This window comes from Bos javanicus, chromosome X (genome assembly GCF_032452875.1).
Source record: "Bos javanicus breed banteng chromosome X, ARS-OSU_banteng_1.0, whole genome shotgun sequence".
NCBI classification, from domain to species: Eukaryota; Metazoa; Chordata; class Mammalia; order Artiodactyla; family Bovidae; genus Bos; species Bos javanicus.
In genome coordinates this window covers 115305041-115327849 of record NC_083897.1, presented here as the reverse complement: position 1 = coordinate 115327849, position 22809 = coordinate 115305041, and the positions used below count along the sequence as shown (strand labels likewise).

At 39.2% G+C, this 22809-nt stretch overlaps 1 protein-coding gene across 1 annotated transcript; it reads right to left on the bottom strand.

Annotated features, from left to right (window-relative positions):
* Positions 1 to 892: 892 nt before the first annotated feature.
* TASL (TLR adaptor interacting with endolysosomal SLC15A4) lies at positions 893 to 16063 on the bottom strand. Its single transcript, XM_061410497.1, has 2 exons — positions 15812 to 16063; positions 893 to 4388 (listed from the first exon to the last, which is right to left on the bottom strand). The coding sequence occupies exon 2, from the start codon at positions 4385 to 4387 to the stop codon at positions 3485 to 3487; it is 903 nt and encodes a 300-aa protein (XP_061266481.1). The 5' UTR covers position 4388; positions 15812 to 16063; the 3' UTR covers positions 893 to 3484.
* Positions 16064 to 22809: the final 6746 nt, after the last annotated feature.

Here is a 22809-nt window from a genome sequence, read left to right as displayed (position 1 = left end):
GGATTTTCTAGGCAAGAGTACTGGAGTGGGGTGCCATTGCCTTCTCCGAATTCATGCATAGTGGCTATTATTTATTTAAAACACTGAATAACATTTCTGAATTATTATTTCAAAACTAGATTTTTTTACATGATACCACATGTTGTTAAAAAAGAAAATTCACTCTACAAATACTGGGAAAATGCAGAGGATGCTGTTGTGCTTCACATTTCTCCTCCTGACTGAGGAACTCATTCTCCCAGGAGCTGCCAGGAGTTTGGCTTCTGAAGGCTCACAGCTGATTCCCCTTGAGAAATTTGACTCTGAATTACTTCAGCTACGGTTGCGACCCCCTGCTGGTCAAGCGGGAGAAATTTTTTTTTTTTTTAGTTTTTGAAAAAGTTTTATTTTATATTGGAGTATAGTTAATTTACAATGTTGTTTTAGTTTCAAATATACAGCAAAGTGATTCGGGTATATATATACATATATCAATTCTTTTTCAGGTTCTTTTCCATATAGGTTATTACAGAATATTGAGTAGAGTTCCTCTGCTATACAGTAGATCCTTGTTGTTTACTATTTTTAAAAACTTACTTATTTTTTAATTGATGGGTAATTGGCATACAGAATTTTGTCCTTTTCTGTCAAACCTCAACGTGAATCAGCCATAGGTATACATGTCCCCTCCCTCTTGAACCTCCCTCCATTTTTTAATTTATTTATTTATTTTATTCCCTGGTAAAGAATCCTCCTGGAATGTGGGAGACCTGGGTTTGATCCCTGGATTGGGAAGATCCCCTGGAGAAGGGAATGGCTACCCACTCCAGTATTCTTACCTGGGTAATCCCATGGACAGAGGAGCCTGGCGAGCTACAGTCCATGGGGTTCCAAAGAGTCAGACATGATTGAGTGACTAAGCACAGTACATTTTTAATTTTTATTGGAGGATAATTACTTTACAATATTGTGATGGTTTTTGCCGAAGGCCCACCCCAATCACAGAGCTCCCTTAAGTGGCTGAGGCATCTATGGAAACCTCTTTGGCTTTCATCATTCCCTCACAGAGGTTGTTCCCAACAGCCCCCCATAAACTTGCTCACCAGTCTCCATATCAGAGTCACCCTCCTCAAGGCAGCTGAATTAACTCAATCACCCGTTGTATGGTCAGGGCACTGCTGTGGAGCAGGGTAGGCAAACTTCTTTTGTGGAAGGAAAGATAGTGTTTTGGGCTTCGGTTGACCACATGTTCTCCATGACATTTACTGAGCTTTGCCTTTCTAGTGTGAAAGCAGCCATAAAGAATACAGAAATGAAAAAAAAAAAAAAAGAATACAGAAATGAATAGATATGGCTTTGCCCCAATGAAGCCTTGTTTAATGGACACTGAATTTGAATATCATAATTCTTGTGTCATAAAATATTCTTCCTTTTATTTTAAAATGGCTGAAAAAATTCTTAGCTCATGGGAGTTCAAAGCATGTAACTAGGTGTATTGTGGTCATCATTTCATAATATGCAAATAGCAAATCATGTTGTGCATGTGAAACTAATGTGTTATATGCAGATTGTTGTTGGTGCTGTTGTTTAATCGATACGTTGTGTCTGACTCTTTGGGACCCCATGGACTGTAGCCTACCAGGCTCCTCTGTCCAGTGGGATTCTTCAGGCCAGAATACTGGAGTGGGTTGCCATGCCCTCCTCCAGGGGATCTTCCCAACCCAGGGATCGAATGCATGTCTCCTGCATTGATAGATTCTTTACCACTGAGCCACAGGGGAAGCCCTCTCAATAAAAGAAACAGGTGACAGGCTAGATTTGGCCAATGAGTCAGTATTTGCAAATCCTTGAACTAGAGGAATTAAGTGGAGCAGTGGGACTCTCATGAAGCTACCATTCTACTGCATGCATTTACAGAATTTGACACCATGAGATCCTAGAGCTTGTAAGAGAATACAAAAGACCCCTTCCTGGCTCCAGAAGGGACAAGAGAGCATGTAGAAAAAGAAGAGAAAAATGGGAAAAATAAGATGCATAATTCCTTTTCAAGCTTACTACCACCAAGAAAATCAAACATGGCAAAACAAAGCAGTAGTTTAATATTCACTATGTGGTATTTTTCAGTTTATAAAACTTCATCCCCCCAGTAAACAGAATTAGATTTGTGTGGCTGTATTTGAGGTCGTAGCTAAGTAATCATTAAAAAATAAAAGCACAATTGCAATTTGCTACTATTTTCATCTTTATAAAGAATATATTTTTAAATGATCTGGTACAGGATAGGGAAAATAGATACAAATGTATTTTTTGAAAACTGTTTGAACCTGTCTTTCTACCCAAATGTAGCAGCCTTCAGTGGTCCATTCCCCTCAAGAAGAAACAACTTGGAGGATTTTACTTGGGTGACAAACATATTCTTAACCCCCTACCCTGAAACCTTTGGCTTTTAGTTTTGCCATGGTGTCCATTCTTCTTTTTAAATTTATTTATTTATTTATTTTAATTCAAGGATAATTTCTTTACAGAATTTTGTTGTTTTCTGCCGAGTATCAACATGAATCAGCCATTGGTATATATATGTCTCCTCCCTCTTAACCCTCCCTCCCATCTCCCTCCCCATCCCTCCCCTCTAGGTTGATACAGAGCCCCTGTTTGAGTTCACTGAGACATACAGCAAATTGCCACTGGATATCTATTTTACATATGGTGATGTAAGTTTCCATGTTACTCTCTCCATATATCTCACCCTCACCTCCCCTCTCCCCGTGTCCATAAGTCTGTTCTCTATGTCTGTTTCTCCATTGCTGCCCTGCAAATAAATTCCTTGGTACCGTCTTTATAGATTCCATATATATGCGTTAATATATGATATTTATCTTTCTTTTTCTGACTCACTTCACTCTGTATAATAGGCTCTAGGTTCATCTACCTCATTAGAACTGACTCAAATGTGTTCCTTTTTATGGCTGAGTAATATTCCATTGTTTATATGTACCATAACTTCTTTATCTATTCATCTATCAATGGACATCTAAGTTGCTTCTATGTTCTAGCTATTGTAAATAGTGCTGCAATGAACATTGGGATACATGTGTCTTTTTTAATTTTGGTTTACTCAGGGTACATGCCTAGGAGTGGGATTGCTGGGTCATATGGTGGTTTTATTCCTAGTTTTTTAAGGACTCTCCATACATTATGTGCATCCTTACTTGGTTTTTCTTCTTTTTCCTTTTCTGTATTCCCTTATATGAATCATACCTTCTTTTTTGATCATTTTTATTTTTTCTTTGTTGCTGTACAGCCCTCACTTGGAAGTCATTATAGCTCCTTTCCCCACATTCCTTCACGTGTAATATTATGAGATTTCCTCTTAATCCATACCTGACCTGCAACCAACCTTTTGTTCTCTACCCCTTGCCAACCCCTTCCTGCACATTCTCAGAATAAATGAATACTTGTTGCTTAGGATTTGAGTAGTTGAGAAAGAGCAATGGAAGCACCCTCTCTATGGATTCACGTTGCTATACTGAGAAATATGGAGACTCGGCGTGCTGATTTCGGTTGACCCATACTGTAATAGGCGGTTAATGACGATATCCCTGGCTTTCGAGATCTCCAGGTTCTTCTCTATAGAGACTTGAATACTAATTTGGTCCACGTTTGTCATGATGAGTTCAGATGCCAGAATCTGGGTAGGTGAACTGTCATGAAACCCAGTGTCCATAAAGTACTGCTTATACAACTCCACCAGCTTCTGCTCCAGGTATTCATTCAGCACCGCATTCGAAATAGGCTTCTGCATTTGTAGGCTGTTTTTCTCTTTGATGCTGGTTATCCTCCAGTACGATGAATACCGCTGGATAGGGGTGGGTGGCAAGTCGCTGGGCTGAGTGAACATGGAATCCTCCATGGACAAAGGAATCTCAGATGATTTCAGCAAAGGACCATATTGAAAACTACCCTCAGAGGGGAAATCAGTTGTCGCTGAATTAATGGCCATCACCTGGCCCCCTGCAATCTGTAAGTCATTGTAATTCTTGCAGATACTCTTGCAGGAAGGTGGGACCAAGTAGGTCTCTCTGCTGGTGTCTCTGTATAGTTCAACTGCAGCCAAGTTTGGGCTTTCATACACAGGATTGGGGTTTGTTTGCAGCACTGTAATTCTCGGATTTCTACTATGTTGGCTCTCTCTTGAATACACTGAAGAAATGACCTTGCCAGAGGATTTGCAGCTCACATAGAGATTTTGGACTTGTGTTTCATCCACGGAGGAATAGGAAAGACTTGCAGCTGCTGTGGCTTCCATCTCCTCTTCCTTTTCCTCAGCCACTTGCTCATTAGAAGATGGATAACTCCACTGGATGTCATTCCGGTATGCAAGTCCACTGAGATAGCCTTCTGACAGCATTCTGGAAAGACAGTGTGTGAGTTACAATGGGGGAAAAGAAGATTGGAGTCTCATAAATGGGCAGCTGTGCTATCAAAAAAGTAAAGGGCAATAAATAAGTTGATTTCATTCATTCCCCAAGCTCTTGCTCATTCTGTGCCTGCTGTGGTACCAGAGCACTGACGTGTGCTGGAGGTATAAAGATGAAATGGACACAGTTCCCTCCTTCAACAAGTTTCTGAGTAACAACCTGGGGTGAAGGAGGAGAGATGACAGGCTATGTCCCAGAGAAGGTGGCATTTCAGATAAACTGAAGCCTAGGAGTTCCATCCCTAGTCACAGAGTTATAAGAAATTGATGAGATGGCCTTACATGGCATATATAAGACACTGAGCCTAAGCAGAGAGGGCTGGGGTTGTCGACTGAAATTGAATCCTAAAGGGCCTTGGGAGTCGGGCAAGGGCATCTGCCTTCTGCCCTGAAGGAAACGGAGAGTGATTGAGTAGCCGCAAACTGGGGAAGCAGTGTCACTAGTGGGTTGTGAAAAAATGAGGGAATTGGTGGCAGATTCTACTGAAAATGAGAGCTATATCTTACTCATCATCGTATTTTATTCTTGGGAGCTAGCGCAGTTGTTTGCCTTGAGGAGGAAATCAAAGGATCCTTAACTTGAATTAAATAATGAACAGCAATGGCAGGGTAAGAAATTGATTCACTGTCAACCTGTCATGATGGACCATGAAGCCTTCGTCTCCCTTTGCTGCCCAGGATGGCTTTCTTGCTCTCTCAGTCCTAGTTTTTACAGTATGTCCTGGAAATGTTCCTGTGTCTGACTGATGTGTTTACCTCTACCCCAGTTACCAAGGAACTTTTCTTACTGTGAGCTTTTCCTCTACCTGCCCCTCTCCTCCCACTGTTAGCGGCTGTCACTGATTCTAAGGTGACTAGAATAGGCTGTGGGCTTCCCAAGTGGCTCAGTGGTAAATAATCCACCTGCCAATGCAGGAAACCCAGATTAGATTCCTGGGTTGAAAAGATCCCCTGGAGAAGGAAATGGCAACCCACTCCAGTATCCTTGCCTGGGAAATCCCATGGACAGAGGAGCCTGGCAGGCTACAGTCCATGGGGTCGCAAAGAGTCAGACGTGACTGAATGACTTAACAGCAGCAGCAGAGTAGGGCGGAAATCCACAGCTGCATTTTCCAAAAAAGACACTCTTGACAATGGAGCAACAGACAAGAGCAAAGAGAACTGACCTGCTTTGGCCTCAAGGGCTGGGCTTCTAAAACAGACCCATTAATTTGAGCCTGAAATTGACAAGTCATATTAGAAAAGGATTATCTTAACCCTAAGGATTCTTTTTTTTTTTTTTAATTTTAGTATCTCTTTTATAGTCATGAAGTTATTTTTCCAAGTTAATGTTTTAATTGTATAAAGTTAGTATTATGAATGTAATATACTTAGTGGGCTTCCCTGGTGGCTCAGTGATAAAGAATCCGCCTGCCAAGAAGGAGATGTGGGATTTGGCCCTGAGTGGGAAGATGCCATGGAAAAGGAAATGGCAACCCACTCCAGTATTCTTGCTTGGAAATCTCATGCACAGAAGAGTCTGATGGGCTACAGTCCATGGGGTCAAAAAGAGCTGGGCATGACTTAGCGACTAAACCACTACCACCAATGTTTTCAATGTTTATTTCTTTTGGGAGGAACTATTCCAAAATATGTTCAGAAGATTTATTATTGATTTAAATGTTTACTGTATTCCAGACACTGTCATGTACCATGAAGCTACAAAGTTAAAGGTCTTCAACACATCCATGAAGCGATTCTTGTATGCTAGACGCATTTATAACAGTAAGAAAATGTTCTTTCCAAAAAAACTTGTGTGGTTCTGTTCTTAACAAACTGAACATCCAGGTGAAAAGGCAAATCTTCTATACATGAGAAGATAATTAACACAGCAAGAAAGTTTATCCTAAGGCTTCCTAGTGATGCAGTTACCTCACGACCCTCCCACTTCACCCCACCCAGATTGCAAGTGGGGCCTTCTGCCTTCAGGACCTAAGACTATCATTGTGGAAAACCAGAACAAAACCACATCTCCCAGCTTTTGAGTTGCTAAAGAATCTTTAGAAAGTCTTAGCAGAAATCATAGTTTTAGAGAAATGAGTTTTGAGATTCCATAACCTGAGCTTTTACACTTCAGAATCCAGAACCCTAAATGACTGGCGGCTTGGTCACTGAGCCAAGTGGCTCAGTGGTAAAGAGTCTGCCTGCAATGCAGGAGACCCGGGTTCGATCCCTGGGTCGGAAAGATCCACTGGAGAAGGAAATGGCAACCCACTCCAGTATTCTTCTCTGGGAAATCCATGGATAGAGGTGGGCTACAGTACATGAGATTGCAAGAGTTGAACACAACTTAGGAACTAAGCCACTACCAAATGATTTAGGGCATCATATTGACATATCAACAATAGACTCAGTGGATGGAATCCCTGTGGAGGGAAACAGGATGGTGCCAGATAGATTGGGGGAGCCCTGAGTAGATGAGGCCTGTGCCTTAACCCCCATGTGGAACCTGAGGAGCAGGGGGAAAACCAACCAAATGGAATGCCCAGGTGGACTGGCCTAAGGCTGCCTTGTGAAGTCTGCTTAGGTACCAGCATGCTGCCCAGAGCCTGCAAACCTGGCGAAAACCTCCATTGGGGATGGGCAGATTGCAGACATGATAGTTATAGAATGTTAACCAGGGGCCAGGTGAATGATGAGAACTTACCATGGATGCCCATGTGACTACATAACAATAGCCAGAAATGTCCCCACCGTGCCACCTCCCGTCCACCCCCAGCATCCTCAGCTGATGCTATGGCTTTATGGAAGCAAGCTGGAATTCAGAGGCAAGCCCAAGCCAGAGGGACCCCTGAAGTGACTGTGATTACTTAGAATGTGAGCCCAAAAGCAGGATCACACTGAGGGAAAGAAAAGCAAAGATTTTTAAGAAAAATAATGGATTAGACATATACCTGTATTCTTTCTCCCCCTCCAAACTTCACTAAAACAACAATAAATGATTTTTTAAATATAATACATGAGAAAAGGGAGAACAAGAGAAGATACTAGAGCAGTTATACTTTAGAAACTGGAAAGCAGTAGATCAGGGGTGGATGACTTAGAGAAGCAAATGAAAAATCTAGACCAGTGCAGTCCAACAGAACTTTCTGGGATGATAGATTGATCTACATATGTGCTGTCCAAAATATTAACAGCCATATGTGACTATTAAGCCCTTGAAATGTGGCTAATGAAACTGAATTTCACTAACTAATTAACTTCATTTAATTGAAACTAAAAATACCACATGGCTAAGATATTGGACAGCACAGACTTAGAAGATAGTGAAGGTGATAATGCAAAATCATTCTTGAGTTCCCCTTGTTCCCATTCAGCCATTATCCCAAATCACCTGTTTATCACATTTCTTTTCATATTAAAAAATCATAGTGGATTCTTCTCTCACTTTATGTGGCTGATGTGTATAAGTTCTCCAGATAACCTCTGCTCGTTCACAGTAGTGAAGGAAATGGATTTTGTTTTGAGTAATGGCCAAGACCTGGGTTCGATCCCTGAGTCAGGAAGATCCCCTGGAGAAGGGCATGGCCAACCACTCGAGTATTCTTGCGTGGAAAATCCCATGGACAGAGGAGCCTGGTGGGCTAGGCCATGGGGGTCACAAAGAGTCAGACGTGACTGAGCAACTAACACACACATAAAAGCCTCTTTGCCCTATTTGTCATGGGCTGAGAGCTTTGTTGATACCTTAATTCTGGTAGAATAAGAGCCCTAACATAGGGCCCAAGGCAGACCAGTACAGTGGTAGGACCAATGAAGGAAAAGCAGAAAATGTGTCGTAATACCAAGGGACAGAGACACCCATGCCTAAATGAACAAATTCCTATGAGAAAGGAGTGAGAGAAAACGTCAGGGAGGTAATATTGAGACATGCAAGGCTGAGGACTTTAAGTTTATGCTGAAGGCAATACAAACCTCTGGAAGGTAACCAAGGGTTTTCAAGGCATGATTTGATCTATGAATAAAGGGCAAGATGAATGTCAGCAGAATGAAACTGGAGTCCATGACCCAGGTTAGGGGCTGCTGGATTCATGCCCACCTGAGCTGTTTAGGGGCAGGAGCCAGGAAGAAGGAAGCAGAAAAGGAAGAGAAGCAATGAACTTGAGAGGCCATAACCCCTGGACTTGGCAGTGAAGGAGAAGACGTAACTGTGTCTAGGCACGCTGACAGTTGACACCAGCATTGACCAAAATGGAGAGATCAGGAGACAGAGCCAGGAAAGAAGCTGATAGGTTTACTTCAGTTCCTCCTGAGTCAGACTCTTGGTAAGTGAGTGCAGGTGTCTAACTGTGCACTGGAGATTCAAGCAGGGAACTCATTAGAAGGGTTACTGTCAGTCAACAGTGACAGCATCTCCCAAGTGTGGGCTGCAGGATTTTCTATCTAGATGCTTGAGCAGCTTGTATGGGTAATAATTTCTGTGGGGAACCTGCCTTGAACACTACAAGGAGGAATGAGCCAAAATAAGCTCTGCAGTGTCGATAGTGTCACAGAAACTACAAGAACTTCCAACGTGAGCAGGTCACATTCTAAAAATCCACATTGGACATTGGAAGGTAAAATTTGGTTGCTGTGCAGACTCATTAAGGCCAAAAAAAATACTATTGAACTGGTAGTCAAGAGACTAGAATTCTAGTTCTGATCTTGCTGTGGTTTTAGTCTAGTTAATGGCAGGTCTATAACAGGGCTAGCATTTATACTAGCTACAACCCAGACACTGTTCTAAGTGCCTTTTATGTACTAAATCAATGAATCCCCACAAAAATTCAAAGATGTAGGTACTATTATTCTCATTTTCTATGTATCGAAATTAAGTACTATGTCCATAACCAGCAGGCATTCAAATGCTGATCAGTCAGAAAACAGAGCCCGCTAGAATCCCCTGGTAGTCCAATGGTTAGAACTCCACGCTTCCACTGCAGAGGACCTGGGTTCAGTCCCTGGTTGGGAGCTAAGATCCCACAAGCTGCACAGCATGGACAAAAAAATGAAAGAAAACAGAGCTCACGCTTGCATATCACTTAACCTCTCAGAGACTCAACTTATCTGTAAATTGAGAATGTGGGATTAAATTATAGAATCCCCTCAAACTTTAATATTGCATGGGCTTTTGACTATATTAAGAGAAGAAAATAAGTGAGGTAAGCATTGCATGCGTGCATGCTTCAGTCGTGTCTGACTCTTTGTGACCCTATGGGCTGTAGCCCACCAGGCTCCTCTGTCCATGGGATCCTCCAGGCCATAATACTCGAGTGGGTTGCCATGCCCTCCTCCAAGGGGTCTTTCTGACCCAGGGATCGAACCTGTGTCTCCTACATCTTCTGCATTGCAGGCAGATTCTTTACCGCTTAGCCATCAGGAAGCCCTAGGTATTAACTCAAAATCAAAATCCATTTCTGAAAATGAGCAGCAGAGGGCAGCAGAGCGCATGCTAGAGCAGCTTTTGCAAGATTTTTCTCAAGCTGTGGAGAGTAATGTGTGAAACACCCAAATTATACATATGTTAACTCATTTGAACTTTATAAAAACCTTTTAATGTACCACTAGAATTAAAATATTACTATGTATCATGACATCTTAAAATTTTAAAACAGAGAGTTATTTGGGTTCATTTTGATTAATTGTTGGCATTTTTCTTAATAAACTTCAGTAATTACAAAATTTTTAGAAGACCTCACTCTTCAAAGTTATTAAAAAGATGTACTTCAAATGAATATTTGACTTAATTTTATCTGAGATGGTAAAACTTAAGTCAGTGTATTATTTCAATTGTACAAAGATATTTTATCACTTGAATTTTTATTTCTCATCACAGAGAAGATAGAAACAGAGATACATCTGGAATTTTCCATGACTGAGTAAGAGTTTGAGGGAAAATGGATACATGTGTATGTATGGCTGAGTCCCTTCACTGTTCCCCAGAAACTGTCACAACATTGTTCATCGGCTCTACTCCAATACAAAATAAAAAGCAAAAAATTTTTTGAAGTGTGAAGGAAAAGACTTTCAAGGACATTTGCAGATGAGATGTTCTAGACAAATTTAGCCTCCATTAATCATTACCAGACAGGGGAATACCAAAATTAACCTGCTGTGCAAATTCACAACTTAGAAATATGTACTGAAGTGCAGCACATTGTTAAATCATTTACTTGGATATCAGAAGAAATTGTAATATGAATTCTTCCTTCTATATTAACACTTTTCAGAAAACTGTCATTATAACTCTGTACATAGACATACTTTTAATTTACATTCAAACAACACAAGCATGGATTTAAACAGAAAAACTAACGAGGGAAGAAATTGGTAAGAGGAAATTTTTGGAAAAATCCAACTTAGGGTTCAGAAAACTTTTTTTGTAAATGGCCGAATATTAAATATTTTAGGTGTCTGTCACAACCACTCAACTCGGCCATCATAGCAGGATAGCAGTGGGAGACAGCATGTAAACAAATGGGTGTGGCTGTGTTCCAGTAAAACTTTATTTACAAAAACAGACAAAGGGCCAATTTGACCCACAGGTTATGGCTTGCCTATACTTGACCTAAATCGAAAAGCAGGTGCAGTAACTGGGATAGGACACAATAATAATCAAAGTTGTGTTGAGTGCTTTCCAACCATTACCCCTAATCTTCCAATAGCACTGCACTGTTAGATGTTATCATTATCCAGGTTTTCCAAATGAGAAAACTAAGATTAAGATAGGACAAATGACCTTCCCCAGATCACAAAGCAAGTAAGTAGTAGAGGCAAGATTCAAGTTCAGATTTTCTAACCCCAAAGTGTATGATCTATTCTTAAAACATTAACTAATGCCTAGTTGAGAACAGTTAATATTACACAGTCATGACAAGCAATTATTCCTTCCAGGAAAAGAGTACCAGTCCTGACTCTTATGTAATAACAACCCTTGACAAGTAAGGGAAGGAAGATGCAGTGAAATATAGAAAGAAAAGATAAGAATACAGCCAGTGCCCACCCCACAGGGCTACATGTTTGACTCAGTTGTGTATCAGTGTTCATATGTCTTTGAGATATAGAAATAATTTCTACTATGCTCTTTCTAAAAAAAAATTTATTTAAATTTTTTTAACTTGGAGAATAATTGCTTTACAATGTAGTATTTGGTTTCTGCTGTACAACAGCATGAATCAGCTATATGTATACATATATCCCCTCCCTCTTGAGCCTCCCTCCCCGCCCCAACCCCCTGCTTCCCACCCCTCTAGGTCATCACAGGGCATTGAGCTGAGCTCCCTGTGCTATACAGCAGCTTCCCACTAGCCATCTATTTTATACATGGTAGAGGAGCCTAGCGGGCAACAGTCCTTGGGGTCGCAAAGAGTTGGACACACACACACAGTGTATATATGTCAATGCTATTCTCTCAAATTCATCCCACCTTCTCCTTACCCCGCCATGTCTACATATCTGTTTTCTATATCTGTGCCTCTATTCCTACCCTGCAAATAGGTTCATCAGTACCATCTTTCTAGATTCATATATGTGCATTGATTTACAATATTTGTTTTTCTCTTTCTAACTTCACTCTATATGACAGCCTCTAGGTTCATCCACATTCGTCTGCTCTTTTAATCTAACTATATGGACACTTTCCTTAACTATTCCCACTTCTGTAGCCTAGCATTGCCTTGCCCTTAATTTTACAACCACAGGGTAATTTAATATTACAGATACCCTGTGTAAATATCAACAGCTCCCCATTACCTCCAGGATAAAGTCCACACATGTTAGGCCCTCATGATACGAGGTTCTTATCTGCCTTCTTCATCTCAATCTCTGCCTGTTCTCACAGGACCCAGGACGCCAGCCATGCTGGACTCCTCCCAGTTCATTCACATCCCATGCCCAACCCAGGCATTCATGCCCTTCTTCCTCTGTCCAAGAGCCCTGTTTCCCTATCCATCCCCATTGCACCACCTCCCATCAAGTCTCATATCTCAACATTCCAGAGTCCCTGGCCATCCATTTAAAATCCTTGCCCCTAAATTAGAAAGAAATTCTAAGTTCTTGTCTCTCCTACCCCAATATATTTATCAGGATTGCACAGAACCTTAGCAAAATCCAGCTGCTACCTTGAACAGTGAAATAAATCATTGAGACAGTCCTTTAAATGGAGTAACTGGCAATAGCAAAAGAAAAGCAGGAAGATGGAGGATTGGTAGGAAGTGGGGGTACTGGGGGATGATACGGTGGCAGAAGAGATCCTGTCCTTGAAAAGACAGTTTGCATGTATGAGAACTAAGACTTCTGAGAAGCTAGGTGGTTGAGACAGTGCAGAGAAGACCTCAATAGCCACACGAAAATGGAGGCACTGGATGGGACTGCCTCAGGGCATCACGGTATGTAACGTCACAGAAATAGGGACAGGAAAATGTTATTGTCTGTTTCATAGATGATCTTGAACCTAGCTAGTTGGGGTGCAGTTTAGTTCCCACTTGTCAGCAATGCCTGCTTATATAGGTCTGCCTTTTCATGGAAAATAACAGGCACAACTTATGTTAGCAAATAATTTCTCATAGTAGACATGGAGGTTTTTCTTGCTTATTGACTATGTGCAGTCACTTCAGTGCCTCCAGGAATGTTTCCCCAGGTCAGATTTGGAGAAGCAGAATTGTCTTTCAAGTAGCTTGGGCCAATTTATTCTCTCACCATCAGTGTCTAAAATTAACTGTTTCCACTGTTATTCTTCAATACACTATTACTTTTTAAAATTTTCCGATCAGATGAGCACATTTATTTTTGCCTCATATTTATAGTGAAGCAAGCTGTCTTGTTAAGATTATATGTAGGTGATATACCAGAAATGTTATTTTTTCATAATGCCTCCATCCCCAAAATACTCTGTTTCATCTCTTCATCTCTGTATTTCGCCTATAATCTTAATTTTAGATCCTTTCATTCCAATCTATGTTTTTTAAAGATCTTGATTTGGAGGACTTGCAAATAAACCACTGAAAGGTTATCATTGAAAAACTTGAATATTATTTTGTTCTTAATCTAGTTATAATAATGTAACTAAATCTGTTACATTAGTTTTTTTCCAGCGAATAATACAAGAACTTTACCCAAAACAAGGTGTTTCTTTAGATCTCCTGCATTTTCCTGACTCTTATCTTTGAGAGTAACATGTTCTTAAGAGCTGAAAATAACCATTCACTTAATCATACACCTTGGTTTATGTCCCTGTTATTTCATATTCTGTGGCGTTTGTTGATGGAGGCTCTAAAATATTCCTTACTTTGTTTCATTTCCTGTTATAAAACATATAATTTGGATTACCAATTCTTCTGTCAAACATGAAGTGATTCTTACTTAATGAGTTAGTTCCCAAAAGTCTAATTTGATGGCTAAAATAATCATAAGTCAAAAGGCCTCTGTTTTCCATATTAACATCAACAAGTAAATAATTTTCTGTTCAGTTCTACTTAGATCCTTATGAACAAAGGAAACAGCTACTTCCAAGGACTTTATCTGGATATAAATTTCCTTATTTCAGAAAATATAAATTTTAATGCAGATATATTAGTAAATATATTTTTGTCATAGTTTGGATTTTTCTTCATATCCTGTCTTTATGTCTCACAAACAGAAAAATGAAAGCTTATAATCACTTTGAATTACTTTAAAAGTATTTTGATACCAATGAAAGGACTAAAAAATAAGAAAAGCAATCATGATAGAATTGATACTAAATTTCCTTGGTGTTATAATTCTTAATTATATTGTTAATTATGGCTATTACCATTAACATTTATTTAATTGTAAGCATATCAACCAAATGCAATGCAAGACTGAATCCTGAATTAAAAAATAAAAACTCTCTAGAGGACATGTGGATAATTAGAGAAATTTGAATATGGATCTACTATTAGATAATAGTATTATATTAAGATTAAATTTCCTTATCATTATAGTCATGTAGAAGATTATTCTTTTTCTTAGGAGATATGGGTCAAAAATTTGAGGGTACTGTCCTGAAATCAACAATATACTTTCAAATAATTTAGAAAAAAAAAAACAACAACCTGTGTATGTGTGTGTTTATGTATATATACAGAGAGAGAGAGACATAGCAGGAGAAAAAATAAATGTGATGAAATGCTACAAGTGATTACTAGAAACGTGTGTGCATTGCACTATTGAACATGTGTTCATTGATAGAAATGTTTGTTCATTGAAGTAGTTTTTTTCCATTTTTCAATAGGATTGAAACTTTGCAAAAAAAATTGGAAGGAAAGTAACTACAGTTAGTTAATGAAGGGAAATTTACATTCTATTGTGCCTATGAAGAGCTCAGAGAGACAATATCTTACATATCTAAGATAATCATTAGGTCTGTGGTTGGAAATGTTCTAGTAACTTGAAATAACTATTGAAAACATCACTTTGCTCTAAAATAATAAAATTAGCTCACATGTGTAGATCTCCCAAATTACCATTATAATATGAATGTTTTGCAAAAATTTGAAATACTCTCTACTCCTCCAGAAAGCTTCTCAAGCTCGGAAACACGAGCTTCTTACAACTGACGTACGCAAAAAAAGGGTCTAAAAATATGAGTGTGAATATTCTGGTCAAACCAAGTTTATATTCAAGCACATATAGATGTGCTCAAAAAAAGAATGAGCAGATCTAAAGATAATTCAAGCAAAATTCAAGCAAAAGTACTTGTGCATGTACTGTCTTTAATACCAACAGGGAGACTTTTCCCAAATCACCCAGATGGCAATTTGAAAAGCCTCATCACTGTCAATCACATTTACTTTGCGTATATCCTGCCACACAGAAAAACACTTATCACAACTTCATCCAGCGAATAATTGAGAGTCAAATTGGAATTTATTGTCATTGTATTCATCTCTAAAACTACATTCCTGTGACCAAATTCGAATTGTGCTGTCCCTGCAAAATTCTGCTTAGGTTTTTAGGCCTTCTTTAAAAAATGCAGATGCTAAACCTATGTAGAAATTAGCAAACAGGGACTGAAGAAATGACATAACAAATACTTGATCAGATCAGTCAAAATTTTAAGTAAAATAGTTTTAGAAATGTCCAAAATGTGACCATGAGGTAAGAGAAGTGCAGTGTTTGGCTTAATTTCTCTTCATTGTCTAACTCCATTGAATGCTTGCTTACATTCCCACTCACTTCTGATCTGGTAAATGAGAAAAGCATTTTAGATGTCATGAGATTGGAACTGAGTTCTGCTGATAAAGTGTGAAGAAAGGGTGAGAAGAGAAATGACAGATAGAGTTCACAGTCATAGGATTTGTTGCCTCCTTTGCTTACCTTCACTAACCAGTCCGTGCCTTTGGTCCTGCAGAAATACCACGGTTGACCATATAGAGATGAATAAGCCAGCCAGTGCTTTGACCAGAAATGTTCGCAAGCCTTTGGTGAGTCTACTTTCCCTGATAAAACCAATAAACTAAGCTGTTCATTGCCCTTGCCATTCTTTTTATAACTGATCCTATGGAAAAAGTTGTTTTTGCTCAAGTCTGATTTGTGCTAAAGAAGGGTGGGAAGTCCCAAGAACGGGGGAGGCAATAACTGACAAACCCACATCAAGCCACAGAATGGTGTTTCTTCCCCTTTTTGAAAAATGAAACCTATCTATGAAACTGCCTCTTGTTAAAGTAGTTTATTGCTACATGTTATGTAAGAACCCTCTAAACATAAATGTATTCCTCTAACAAATTCCCTGGGACCCCTCTCCCAAAAGAGAGCCAAGTCAAAGATGATTTCGCAAATTCCATTTCATCATTAACCTTTAGTTTTTAAGAAGTGTTGTTTCTCAGTTGGACTCATAATTTAAAAAATGCAAATGAAAACAGTTTTCTCTCTCAAATTAATGAAAGTTTAAAAATTCAATAGTACCCTGAGTGAGCAAGGTTGTGGGGAAGGAGGCACTCTCATACACTATTGGTGAGATTATAAACATTTTCAAAAGGCAATTTTCCAGTATCTGTTATTTTCCAAAATTTTAAATATTCATACCCTTTGGCCCAACAATACCATTTCCAAAATTTATCCATAAAATATATTTGCACCTCTACACAAAGATATGTGAAAAGATATTTGTGGCAACATTAAGAAACAACCAAGAAAAAATATTCATAAATACGATATTGTCCAAATGCCTGGGAGTTTATCCCTACTGTAGAAAATTAGTGAGGTAATTTTATATCTAATAATAGGAAAAAATCTCCAAAGTACATTGTTTCAAAAGACCATGGAAGGCATGCTGCTGCTGCTGCTAAGTCGCTTCAGTTGTGTCCAACTCTGTGCGACCCCATAGACGGCAGCCCACCAGGCTCCCCCGTCCCTGGGATTCTCCAGGCAAGAACATTGGAGTGGGTTGCCATTTCCTTCTCCAATGCATGAAAGTGAAAAGTGAAGTCGCTCAGTCATGTCTGACTCTTAGCAACCCCATGGACTGCAGCCTACCAGGCTCCTCTGTCCATGAGATTTTCCAGGCAAGAGTATTGGAGTGGGGTGCCATTGCCTTCTCCATGGAAGGCATAATAGGCTCTAATTTGTATTTTTAAAGCATAGACTATTTCTATAGGGATATACAAGAAACTAGAAACAACCAATTGCCTTTTGGAAATAAGTCTTAATTTTCTATACTATATCTTTTTGAAGTTTCTACTGTGTATAACTTTTCCATTTTAAAAAAATAGTATTTTAAGTCACATTTAATTTTACTGCTCAAATGAATCTTTACCGGCTCTGTATCTTTACTGGAAGACAGAGAAGTCTGTCTGCCAATGGGTCAGTTATTCTAGCCCAAAAGCAGAAAAACATGTACAGTTCTCAAAATAATTTCACTTGTTTACTCTGATGGCTTCAATTAAACCAAGAAAGAGTAATCCTGTCCCAAATAATATCTGATTCTGTTATCTTTTTCTACCTAACTCTGATCAAACGTAAATTCCAGACTCTGAATATGTAAACATTTCTACTTCAGTTCAGTTGCTCAGACGTGTCTGACTCTTTGCGACCCCGTGACTGCAGCACACCAGGCCTCCCTGTCCATCACCAACTCCCAGAGCTTATTCAAATTCATGTCCATTGATTCAGTGATGCCATCCAACCATCTCATCCTTTGTCATCCCCTTCTCCCACCTTCAATCTTTCCCAGCATCAGGGTCTTTTCCAATGAGTCAGTTCTTTGCATCAGGTGGCCAAAGTATTGGAGTTTCAGCTTCAGCATCAGTCCTTCCAATGAATATTCAGGACTAATTTCCTTTAGGATCAACTGGTTGGATCTTCTTGCTGTCCAAGGAACTCTCAGAAGTCTTCTCCCACACCACAGTTCAAAAGCATCAATTCTTCAGCGCTCAGCTTTCTTTATGGTCCAACTCTCACATCCATACATGACTACTGGAAAAACCATAGCTTTGACTAGATGGATCTTTCTTGGCAAAGTAATGTCTCTGCTTTTTAATATGCTGTCTAGGTTGGGCATAGCTTTTCTTCCAAGCGTCTTTTTTTTTTTTTTTCTCATTGCCTCTTTGTTCAGGTCTTTATTCAAGCAAGCATCTTTTTATTTATGGCTGCAGAGATGGGAATACCAGTTAATGGGCTTATTTTATTCACCTTTGACCAATGACTTATCATGAAAAGTTATACCTTTAAAAAGTATACTGTCATTTTATTTCTGTTAGAGTCTTTTTTAATTTGCTGCATTATTTCATGGAACATTACTTAGATCCATTTGAAAAGGCAATCTCCATGTATGTACCATAACACAGACAGTTTCTCTATTAGTCCCAAATTTGACTTGACCTGCTACCACTGGAAGGACCAGACTCATTCCCCCAGGGGCAGTTTCATTTGCAGTGTAATCCTATAAAATCAGGCCTAAGGATGTCTCCAGGCTTTTGAAGCCTGTAAAGCATTTAGCTGGAGGAAGTTGATGGGTGGAATTGGGAGATTGGGTTTGACACATATACACCATTGATACTTTGTATAAAATAGATAACTAATGAGAACCTCCTGTATAGCCCAGGAAACTACAGTCAATTCACTGTGGTGACCTGAATGGAAGGAAGTCCAAAAGAGAGGGGATGTATGTATATGTATGGCTGACTCATTTTGTTGTACAGTAGAAACTAACAGAACACTGTTACTATGTGCTGTACTGAGTAACTATACTCCAAAAAATAAAAATAAAAAACTTAGCTGTAAAAGGGCATAGCAACTTCAGGGCCAAATACTGTTTCATTTTATTCTAGTGTAGGTTCAACCACAACCAGATATACTATGAATATCCTAGAATGGGTCTGACCTACCTCCGGAAACACTTTCTGATGGGGTCCCTCTGAGCTCACCTGCAGTGCCATGCCATTACTGCTCTTTGGGGGCATTCTATCTGCTCTTGGTTGGGTTAAGTCACATTTATTGTTTTATTCAAATACAAGCTGCCAAATTTTTATTATATTCACTCTTGATTTTGTCTCTTAAATTACTCATTTTATCATCCATTTCAGCAAATATTTTCTGTAATCAAAAAGTTGGCACTATGTCAAGTTTGCTCTTCTGATAAGACTTGAGCTTACGAATTTGGCTTGGAACTGCTTTCTGTTTGCTGACTTTAATATAGCAGAATTACATCCTTTGTAGCTGAAATCTTATAATACAATTTTCTATACATCTGTTGTACGGCTTATGCCTCTAAATGGATATTATTCCTGTTATTCAGTTGCTTCTCCTGGTGTCAAAACTTCCTCAAAGCTATTTCCATTATGATATCATCCATACTTACCTCACCCCCAATGCTCATGATTTCCCCTGTCCACTCTTTACTCACTTCTAAGTGCTCTTCCCAGCACGTTCTTCCTCAACATTTAGTCTTTCTGTCATGTTCTACTTGCCAATTGCCAGTTCCAGATAAGAGCCATTATTGCCTTTCCCATAACTAGAGAATAGTATGTATGTAGACATCAAATATATATGTGTATGTATATATGCACATACACACAACTTATCAGTTCCCAAATTTATTCCATCAAACTTCAACTCTTTCAGTGTAAATTTTTTGTCTTTCTGAAGTGTGCTCTCCAGCCATTTACAATACAGTTTTCTCTTTTAATATCAAATGACCCAACTGAACCTACTTTCTCAGAGTTCCCAAGGCCCCTGAGTCATCAAGTCTAATGACCATTATTTCAGCGTAAGCCTCTTTGACATCCTACAGTATCCAATGCTATTCACTCACTTCTGTTTTAATAGTTTGTTTTTTTAAAAATTCATCTGCATGATAGAAATTATAAATGACACAAAAATGTATACAGTGAAAATTAAACCTCTCTCTCCATCTGATCTCCAGCTCTCAGGACACTCCAGAGTAACAATTGTGATCTTCAGTTTCTCATGTATCAATTCAATGATTACATCTGTCCTCTTTTGTATGCAAATAGTAGGTTGCTATGTATGCTATTTTGTCCCTTGTCTTTTATGTGCAAACTTTTCAGTGTCATGCAGGTTGGCCTCATCCATTGTAGTAGCTACACTGACTTCCAACACACATCTGTTCCAATAATAATATATTTACTCAGTTCTTTATTGATGCTACCTCTCTTTTACGGAGGTTTCCCTTCTACCACCCAGTGGACGTGGTCTCATTGCATACTGCTAATTATTCTACCTCTTCACTTTCTCCTTTCGAAGCTCTTTGGTTTCCTATCAACCACCTATTTCCTAGAACTGAAATTCTTGCTTTTCCCCCGCCCAGTGTCTTATCTTGATAAACTCATAACTTGCCACACTTTCTATTATCTTTGGATGACCTGGGAATCTGTATCTCCAATCCCAATGTCTTTCTCCCATGGCCCCCAGATTTTTCACTTTGCATCTCTGACTGCTTCACATAAATAAGACCAAATCTTTCATCATTTTTTTTTTTGATGTGTACCATTTTTTTAAAGTTTTTGTTGAATTTGTTACAAGTGACTTCTTATTTTGTGCTTTGGTTTTGTTTTGTTTTGCTATGAGGTATGTGGGATCTTAGTTCCCTGAGCAGGGATCAAACCTGCACCCCTTGCATTGTAAGATTAACCACTGGATCACCAAGGAAGTCCCCAAACCTTTCATCTTTTGACCCCAAAATTCATATCCTTACTTACCTTTATAGCATTACCCAAGCTCAGTACCTCAAAGTCGTTTCTATTTATATTTTTCACTGTGCTGGGTCTTCATTGCTGAGCAGGCTTTTTCTCCAGCTGTGGCGAGTGGGGGCTACTCTTTAGTTGTGCTGTGTGGGATGCTCATTGTGGTGGCTTCTCTTGTGGAAGACAGACTCTAGGTGTGCGGGCTTCAGCAACTGCAGCTCCTGGACTCTGGAGCACAGGCTCAATAGTGGTAGCACAGGGACTTAGTTCCCCCGTGGTGTGCGGGATCTCCCGGAATGGACCAGGGTTAGAACCTGTGTCTCCTACATTAGCAGACAGGTGCTTTAGCACTGAGCCACCAGGAAGCCCTCAAAGTCCTTTCTAATTCAGTCTTATTCCTGATCTCTACAATTAGTCAGCAGTGCCTGTTAAGTTGATTCAATAGGCCAGAGCAATTTAAAACTGAATTTGATCTGTGCTTCCAGAAAAACTGAGCAAAACAAAAGCCCTGGCACCCTTCTGATAGTACATAATGGTATAAAGGTCAACTTTTTCATAATAATGTATAACTTGTAACATCTCTAAAAATGTGATTCTATTTTTCCACATTCATTTCTCATACTTTATCGTGGGCATTTTTATAATCACCTTTCCCGCAGATGCAATTACAATATTATATATAAAGTTTTAGTACATTGCTGCTGCAGATTAATTTTAATTGATATTCTATAAAAATTCACATGAACATATGAGAGTTTAGGAACATGTTGCATATTCCATAGGGTAGAATTAATATGACATTTAAAAATTTCTCACTATACTTCAGTGGGTCTAATTTATACCAAAGAAATCCATAAGGTAAGCTCCAGGACAGTGCTGCTTATCTTGAGGAAGAAATGACAGATTATAATTGCTTTATTAAGTACAACATTCTGAATTCCTATGAAGCTGTAATGGCTTGTTGCGCACTAGAGATTTTGTTATGTAGAATATAATAGATTGTAATGGATGCTGTTTGCTCTTGAATAACTCCCATTTTCCACCTCAGAGAGATTTTCATTTTAGCGTCAAATAATATGATTACTGCATTTGTAAAGTTTCTGAAGCATTTTGTAATTTTTCCAGTTGAAAAATGATTCAAAATTGAAATATGATATAAATTAAAGGGGCAAATTGAACTTAATGCCATATGTTTTAAGGCCGAGTATCATGTATGGAGTAGCTCATCCTCACTGGCTCTTACCATGAACTATTTTGGCTTCTGTTTTCTGTCAGTCTTTGCTATCACTTGACATTCTCTGCCTTAAAGATTTAGCAAAAATCTCTTAACACCAAAGCTGAAATCTGTATCATTAACTCTATAGTAAATTTTCCTTGGAAACACTTTTGACAGAGTTTTGCTACAAGTTCTTGCTTCTTTTTGCCCATCTTTACATACTTCTGAGGGCTTCCCTGGTGGCTCAGAGGGTAAAGAATCCGCCTGCCAATTCAAGAGCCTCAGGAGATTCAGGTTCAGTCCCTGGGTCAGGAAGATCCCCTGGAGAAGGAAATGACAACCAGCTCCAGTATTCCTGCCTGGAAAGTTCCTTGGACAGAGGAGCCTGGTGGGCTACAGCCCATGGGGTTGCAGTAAGTTGGACATGACTTACTGACTAAAAAACAACAACAACAACACACACACTTCTGCCTCTCTTTCCTAGTTTTTATATTTTTCTCTGTCAACCTCTTCCCTCTCCCCCTAGTCTGATGTCCAAGTCTCGGGACACAGAGATACTTCCTCCTCAAGTCAAAATAAAGCTTCACTTCCTCTACCATAAGTTGGCCTTGAAGAGAAAAAATCTTCTGTTCCTGAGTTGAGCAACTGAGAATTTCCATTTGACTGATGTTGTTTGTTTACCTCTTCTTTGAAGATCACACCAATGAGTATTTGCCTGAACTCTGCTTTAGTTCTGTAACAATTTATTTCTGTTCAGATGAGGAGGCCAAAGACTCAACCAGATTTGTGGAGAATCTCAATTTCCTTGAATTAGTTTTGTTTGTTTGTTTTATTTGACTACAACGGTTCTTAACAGTGGCACGTAAGATCTTCAGTTTTTGTTGTGGCATGCAGGATTTTTAGTTGAAGCACTCCTGATTTTTTTTTTTTTTTTAGTTGCAGCCTATGGGATCTAG